The following is an 8586-nucleotide window of genomic DNA, read 5'->3' as shown; positions in this document are numbered from 1 at the left end:
TAGGTTCTAATAGAAAGGTTGATATACCTGGTGGTGTGTTTAATAGGTTCTAATAGAAAGGTTGATATACCTGGTGGTGCTACTGTTAAATGGGGTGAAAGAAAAGCCCATGAAGGCAAACAGAATAAATATTTACTACAAAAACATTGTCTGTGCTTGAATATATAATATAATGTATGACTATAATGCTTATCCTGAGTTGAAACAGCCAAATGTGAGCCGGGAATAACAACATTGCATGCTAACTCAAACTACAAAAGATACGAAGTCGTTCGGACGAGATAATTGTGTCCTTGTTTTTGCCTTGGACTGGAAGTCTTCCTTACTCAAACTCACCAGAAGTGGAATGGAACTAAAGTGGAATTTTCGCAATGGGATGTCAGAGATTTGTTTGTGTTCTTGCTAGATGATTCCACGTGCATCAGTATTTTGTGATAAATGTGAACATTGACAGGGCACTCTGGGTATTACATTCCAAGTTTTTTGTCTCTTTTCCAGTGAACTGTAAATGAACTTCACAAGTACTTCCCGATCATAATGAATCCTTCAAAGTGACGTGTTGTTTACCAATGTCTTTATAAGTTGCTGCACCAACCCATTTCTCTATCATTCTGTTACAAAGCAGGACAGAAACATCACATCCATTCCCAGCACATCAACTCAAGAGGTATGGTTCCCACTTGTTTAGTTTTTGTCTTAATTATATTTCTGCAGTTTAAAGGCACAATATGTAAGCTGTACGGATGTTCAACGGTCATTTCAATCATTACAACCATCGATTATGGAAGAATATAGATTATCAATGTGTTATGAGCTGATTCTAACTGTGTTATCCTGTCATCAATCGATGTTCCTATTACTTCACTGGTTCTGTTGCCGTTTCTATTTGAGCCTTTGTAAACACACCAATAGCTTCTGTTTAAACTAGCATGTTGATCTCCTGTTAGTCCTGTCATCAATCAGTCCATCTGTCTCATTTGAGAGAGAGGTTACGTTTCCGTGCCATCCCTCAACTGGCAACAAAGTGGTAGAGTCAAGCTGTTGAAATGACACATTCACATATTCTACATGCTGCTTTTCAACAGCTTGTATTCTTGTCGATCCCATTGACAGTAAAGGTTCCCATCATGTAATTTATGAGCAGATGTTTCCTGTTCTTCTGTTTGTATGACACCAGTAATTTACTGTCCCTTTGGTCTCTGTTCTTCTCCCTGATGTTTTAGGCTATGGCTCTGAGCAGACCTCTGACTTTGGGGCTCTGTGTTCTTCTCCCTGATGTTTTAGGTTATGGCTCTGAGCAGACCTCTGACTTTGGGTCTCTGTGTTCTTCTCCCTGATGTTTTAGGTTATGGCTCTGAGCAGACCTCTGACTTTGGGTCTCTGTGTTCTTCTCCCTGATGTTTTAGGTTATGGCTCTGAGCAGACCTCTGACTTTGGGGCTGTGTGTCTTCTCCCTGATGTTTTAGGTTATGGCTCTGAGCAGACCTCTGACTTTGGTCTCTGTGTTCTTCTCCCTGATGTTTTAGGTTATGGCTCTGAGCAGACCTCTGACTTTGGGTCTCTGTGTTCTTCTCCCTGATGTTTTAGGTTATGGCTCTGAGCAGACCTCTGACTTTGGGGCTGTGTGTCTTCTCCCTGATGTTTTAGGTTATGGCTCTGAGCAAACCTCTGACTTTGGGGCTCTGTGTTCTTCTCCCTGATGTTTTAGGTTATGGCTCTGAGCAGACCTCTGACTTTGGGGCTGTGTGTCTTCTCCCTGATGTTTTAGGTTATGGCTCTGAGCAGACCTCTGACTTTGGTCTCTGTGTTCTTCTCCCTGATGTTTTAGGTTATGGCTCTGAGCAGACCTCTGACTTTGGGTCTCTGTGTTCTCTCCCTGCTGGTTCTGCCAGGCCAGACAGAGGAGTGTGAATGCCGGGGTCCTAGAGGAATGCCTGGGATTCCTGGCATTCCTGGCCCTCGTGGGCCTGTTGGGCCTTCTGCAGGTAATGAGTTGCAAGCTTAGTACAACTGCCTTACCCTATCATAACCCAAAATATAAGACGGTTGATTTTGGAGTAAACTGTCACTTTAAGCATGTACATTAATTTGCGTACCTGATGATGGAGAACAAAGAACTCTGAATTACCTCAGTTAGATAAACCCTCCTACTCCTACAACAGGCTTTGTCTGTACCAGTTGCCAAACATAACTGGGGCTGGGGTATAATGTGAAAGCCCAATCCGGTATATTTCCTGCTGTTAGCCTTTGATAAAAAATTAAAACATAAAAAAACAATAACATAGACTGTTGATTTTGTAATAAAGTGCCACTTTAAGCCAGATCAGACTGCAGAGCACTTTACAGGCTAATTGAAGCTGTCTTTGGTGTGTACAGTATGGTGATGAACCCTATACCTGTTGTCTCTCCATAGGCATGCCTGGACTTCCTGGTCCACCTGGAGAGAGAGGTAGAGTCTGACAGGGTCACGACACCCTTCACGTAAGGGGGTCACAACACCCTTCACCATTTTTTTGGAAGACAAAGAACTCTGAAGACCTCAATTAGATAACCACATCAATTCCTAGAAAGAGACTTTGTACCATTTGCCAAAATAAACCTGTGAAAAGGGGCTGGTGTTTAGTGAGTTATGCTGAACATATTTGCCTCAATTGTTCATAAAGTAAAGATTTTCCTCCATCTTGGAAATTTGGGAAAACCTTTAAAAAAACGTATTTTCGTTAACGATAAGTCCATCCACATCTCTCTTATCTCCTATCATTATACAGCCATCCACATCTCTTTATCTCCTATCATTATACAGCCATCCACATCTCTATTATCTCTCCATAGGGCCACCTGGACCTCCTGAACTCTCTGGAGTTCCTTGTTTAGTTGGTCGAGATGAACGTGTCCCTGGTCCACCTGGTCCACCTGGACCCCCGGGCCCTGCAGGAGCTACTGGTATACAGCTGATTGATCTCTTCCTGGTTATGTATTTATTATTTGGTTCTCTCTAGTCACACCTTCTGTTTTCACAGACTTAGACCTGGAACCCCTGCAAGAAAGCTTGGTCAAACTGGAGTTGGGTAAGGAAGTGAATTTCAGAGAGCATGAGGATATGTACTTGAATGCAACATTACAGATCCCGGATCTTAATTTGATCACTCTGTTGTCACTGAGAATTTTCCTGCACAGTAGTAAATGCAAATGTGTAGTGTCCTCGAGGTTTAAAAAGGCTTCTAAAGTTTAATTTCCACTTAACAATGTCAGACTTGTTTTTCCTTAACAAAACATGGATCATCAGTCCCTACAAATAATGTCCATTCATTATAATCCACATAACAATTAATATTTCCTGTTGCTGCAGGTTCATTTTCCTGCTGTGTGAAACTGGCTCAAATTAAGATACTGCATCCGTAGATTATATTGTCTCTTACTAAGTATCCATTCAACGTAAATTATGCAGTATTCGTAATTTGGGAAAAGGAGGTGTGAATTTAGTCATGTGTTGGCGTTTGTGAAATATGAAAAGTTTACTTTTGTTTCCCCTTTTAATGTTAGACTGACTGAATTAACACCTGGTTTCTCTTCAGCCATAAACTATGACTTCACCAGAAGAGTTGACAAGAAGTACTTTGTGTCACACAAGAGACCGGGTTCCTTTGACGATGCTGTTCAGTTCTGTACCAAGAGGGGCTTGGTGTTGGCTTTGCCGAAGAACCGGGAGGAAAACACTGCTCTCACTCAGGTCTTTGAAGGGGCATTGAAGAATGCATGGCTCAATGTTGACAACAGTAAAGAGGGGAAGTTTCAGGTAGATTTGAAAGGCCAACCCCTCACCTTTTCCAAATGGGCAGATGGGGAACCAAAAGTGCCTGATGGGGATAGAGGCTGTACAATGTTGACAGAGTCAGGTGCATGGCAGGTGACATATGATTGCTCCTTCAATGCCTATATCGTGTGTGAGATATAGGGACATGTCTATGAAAAGCTGTTTCAGAGTTTACCATGAAAGCTTTCTTCACTTCAATTATCATTCTCTAGGTCTTGTCTCTAGGTCTTGTCTCTAGGTCTTGTCTCTAGGTCTTGTCTCTAGGTCTTGTCTCTAGGTCTTGTCTCTAGGTTTTATCTTATGCACATTTTCAGTTCTTCACATTTCATTGTTTTTTATTCAAATGAGCTCGTTAAAATGTGGGGCACAATATAAAATGGAAAGGTTAACTTGTTGATTAAAGCAACAAACACATTTACTTTGGTACTTGTCTGTCTCCTTCATGCTCCTTCTCTCTGAACAGATTGGCTACTGATCAAACACATTTACTTTGGTACTTGTCTGTCTCCTCCATGCTCCTTCTCTCTGAACAGATTGGCTACTGATCAAACACATTTACTTTGGTACTTGTCTGTCTCCTTCATGCTCCTTCTCTCTGAACAGATTGGCTACTGATCAAACACATTTACTTTGGTACTTGTCTGTCTCCTCCATGCTCCTTCTCTCTGAACAGATTGGCTACTGATCAAACACATTTACTTTGGTACTTGTCTGTCTCCTTCATGCTCCTTCTCTCTGAACAGATTGGCTACTGATCAAACACATTTACTTTGGTACTTGTCTGTCTCCTTCATGCTCCTTCTCTCTGAACTGATTGGCTACTGAGCACATGGCTACTTTTGACCTACAGTTTGATGACAGAGGAATAGCAACTATATATTTCCAAACAACAAAATATCAAGTTAAACTTTAATGAATAGGCTGACATAGACCTGGAACCCCCCCCTAGTAAAAGCATCGCAACATCGCCCTTGAACTTTGCGACCTTTTGCCACATTTCAGGCTTCAAACATAAAGATATAAAACTGTATTTTTTTGTGAAGAATCAACAACAAGTGGGACACAATCATGAAGTGGAACGACATTTATTGGATATTTCAAACTTTTTTAACAATTCAAAAACTGAAAAATTGAGCGTGCAAAATTATTCGACCACCAACTCACAAAAAATTGGCAGTAATAAAGCCTGTCTTGAAAAAGCCGAACCTTGTTGAAAAAAGCTCTCTAGGTTGAAATGTCAGAATAATAGTAGAGAGAATTATTTCTTTCAGATTTTATTTATTTCATTACATTCCAAGTGGGTCAGAAGTGTACATACACTAAATTAGTATTTTGGTAGCATTGCCTTTAAATGGTTTAATTTGGGTCAAACGTTTCGGGTAGCCTTCCACAAGCTTCCCACAATAAGTTAGGTGAATTTTGGCCCATTCCTCCTGACAGAACTGTTTGTAGGCGTCCTTGCTTGCACACACCTTTTCAGTTCTGTCCACAAATGTTCTATAGGATTGAGGTCAGGGCTTTGTAATGGCCACTCCAATACCTTGACTTTGTTGTCCTTAAGCCATTTTGCCACAACTTTGGAAGTATGCTTGGGGTCATTATCCATTTGGAAGACAAATTTGCTACCAAGCTTTAACACTGATGTCTTGAGATGTTGCTTCAATATATCCACGTAATTTTCCTACCTCATGTTGCCATCTATTTTGTGAAGTGCACCAATCCCTCCTGCAGCAAAGCACAACATGATGCTGCCACCCGGTGCTTCATGGTTGGGATGGTGTTCTTCGGCTTGCAAGCCTCCCACTTTTTCCTCCAAACATAACGATGGGCATTATGTCCAAACAGTTCTATTTTTGTTTCTTCAGACCAGAGGACATTTCCCCAAAAAGTACAATCTTTGTCCCCAGGTGTAGTTGCAAACCGTAGCATAGGCGGGTTTGGAGCAGTGGCTTCTTCCTTGCTGAGCCGCCTTTTAGGTTATGTCGATATAGGACTCGTTGTACTGTGGATATAGGTACTTTTGTACCTGTTTCCTCCAGCATCTTTACAAGGTCCTTTGCTGTTGTTCTGGGATTGATTTGCACTTTTCAAACCAAAGTACGTTCATCTTTAGGAGACAGAATGCGTCTCCTTCCTGAGCGGTATGACGGCTGCGTGGCCCATGGTGTTTATACTTGCGTACCATTGTTTGTACAGATGAATGTGGTACCTTCAGGCATTTTGAAATTGCTCCCAAGGATGAACCGGACTTGGTTATTTTCTACAATCTACAATTATTTTCTGAGGTCTTGGCTGATTCCTTTAGATTTTCTCAATATGTCAAGCAAAGAGGCACTGAGTTTGAAGGTAGGCCTTGAAATACATCCACAGGTACACCTCCGATTGACTCAAATGATGTCAATTAGCCTATCAGAAGCTTCTAAAGCCATGACATAATTCTTTGGAATTTTCCAATCTGTTTAAAAACAGTTAACTTAGTGTAGGTAAACATCTGATCCACTGGAATTGTGCTACAGTCAATTATAAGTGAAATAATCTGTCTGTAAACAATGACTTGTGTCATGCACGAAGTAGATGTCCTAACCGACTTGCCAAAACTCTAGTTTGTTAACAATACATTTGTGGAGTGGTTGAAAAACTAATTTAAATCACTCCAACCTAAGTGTATGTAAACTTCCGACATCAACTGTACATCCTATGCCATGGTAGCCAAAATAATGGCCTGCCCAGCATTTTTATACATGACAGGATGTTAATGATGGGATGTTAACTGCTTAATTAACTCAGGAACCACACCTGTGTGGAAGCACCTGCTTCCAATATACTTTCTATCCCTCATTTACTCAATTGTTGTCATTATTTTGGCAGTTACCTGTATACATTTTAAGGCTACATACATCTATTTTCGTGCCAAATGTGGTGCTTTTATCGCAAAGTGCACAATTGAGTCAACATTTTTGGATTTGCCCCTAGATTATTTTTAATTCCTCCGTATTAACACAGAAATCATAGTAAACTATTGTTTTGAAGGATTCAATTACATTTTATTTTAACAATGACGTTTTTGACCCCTTAAGGTTAACATTGACACCTGTTGGCGCTTTAAGGGTTAATTACATGTCTAATGAATTGATAATAAATAAGTTAATATTTTGTTGTGATTGTTGATTTTTCCAATAGTTTCTTCTTCGGTCAAAATCACCCTAGGTGGTAATCGAGAAGAGATTTTAACCTCTACGGGATTGGTGTCCCCCCATGGGACGGTTGAGCTAACATGCGCTAATGTGATTAGCATGAGGTTGTAGGTAACAAGAACATTTCCCAGGACATAGACATATCTGATATGGGCAGAGAGTTTACATTCTTGTTAATCTAACTGCACTATCCAATTTACAGTAACTATTACAGTGAAACCATGCTATTGTTTGAGGAGAATGCACAGTTATGAACTTGAAAATGTATTAATAAACCAATTAGGCACATTTGGGCAGACTTGATACAACGTTTTGAACAGAAATGCAATGGTTCATTGGATCAGTCTAAAACTTTGCACATACACTGCTGCCATCCAGTGGCCAAAATTGGGCCTAAACTGAAATGATAAACAGTGGCCTTTCTCTTGCATTTCAAAGATGATGAAAAAATATAAAATAAAACACTTTTTTTCCTTTGTATTATCTTTTACCAGATCTAATGTGTTATATTCTCCTACATTAATTTTACATTTCCACAAACTTCAAAGTGTTTCTTTTCAAATGGTACCAAGAACATGCATATCATTGGTTCAGGTCCTGAGCAACAGGCAGTTAGATTTGGGTGTCATTTTAGGCAAAAATTGAAAAAAAAGGTGCCGATTCATAATTAACAGCCAAGCCAAGCTGAAACCAGAAAGGGGTTTGGCAGTCTCCTTCAATCTGTAATGTGGAAGTTCCTTGGTCATGGTCAACTAAATAATTTAGAATTCTTCGAGAAGTAAAGCAGATTTACCATCACCACCAAGTTTCTTTCCAGTCTGTTCTGTAAGTTTCCAGTCTGTTCTTTAAGTTTCCAGTCTGTTCTGTAAGTTTCCAGTCTGTTCTGTAAGTTTCCAGTCTGTTCTGTAAGTTTCCAATCTGTTCTGTAAGTTTCCAGTCTGTTCTGTAAGTTTCCAGTCTTTTCTGTAAGTTTCCAGTCTGTTCTGTAAGTTTCCAGTCTGTTCTGTAAGTTTCCAGTCTTTTATGTAAGTTTCCAGTCTGTTCTGTAAGTTTCCAGTCTGTTCTGTAAGTTTCCAGTCTGTTCTGTAAGTTTCCAGTCTGTTCTGTAAGTTTCCAGTCTTTTCCATCAGTTTTAGTTTTAGCCAATTTGACGCAATAACATTCATCCTGGTCTGTTTATTATTAGTTATGTCCAGTTACAATCTCAGACCAGTCCTTCTTTCCAATAAGGTTATAATGGGAGAGTTAGTTCTTCTCTCCAATAAGGTTATAATGGGAGAGTTAGTTCTTCTCTCCAATAATGGGAGAGTTAGTTCTTCTCTCCAATAACGTTATAATGTGAGAGTTAGTCCTTCTCTCCAATAAGGTTATAATGGGAGAGTTAGTCCTCCTCTCCAATAATGTTATAATGGGAGAGTTAGTCCTCCTCTCCAATAATGTTATAATGGGAGAGTTAGTCCTCCTCTCCTATAATGTTATAATGGGAGAGTTAGTCCTTCTTTCCAATAAGGTTATAATGGGAGAGTTAGTCCTAATCTCCAATAAGGTTATAATGGGAGAGTTAGTCCTTCTCTCCAA

The 8586-nt window shown here is 40.0% G+C and overlaps 1 protein-coding gene across 1 annotated transcript; it reads left to right on the top strand.

Moving 5' to 3' along the window:
- Positions 1–623: 623 nt before the first annotated feature.
- LOC100301642 (mannan-binding lectin H2) lies at positions 624–4206 on the top strand. The gene is given in 6 exon segments (NM_001160480.1): positions 624–667; positions 1829–1985; positions 2414–2449; positions 2833–2943; positions 3021–3068; positions 3576–4206. Coding segments are annotated over 5 exon segments (729 nt in total). The 5' UTR covers positions 624–667; positions 1829–1831; the 3' UTR covers positions 3956–4206.
- Positions 4207–8586: the final 4380 nt, after the last annotated feature.

The sequence above is a fragment of the Oncorhynchus mykiss genome, unplaced genomic scaffold (genome assembly GCF_013265735.2).
Source record: "Oncorhynchus mykiss isolate Arlee unplaced genomic scaffold, USDA_OmykA_1.1 un_scaffold_227, whole genome shotgun sequence".
Classification (NCBI taxonomy): Eukaryota; Metazoa; Chordata; class Actinopteri; order Salmoniformes; family Salmonidae; genus Oncorhynchus; species Oncorhynchus mykiss.
Note: the sequence above shows the minus strand (reverse complement) of the source record. Positions and strands in the feature narration are given on the sequence as shown.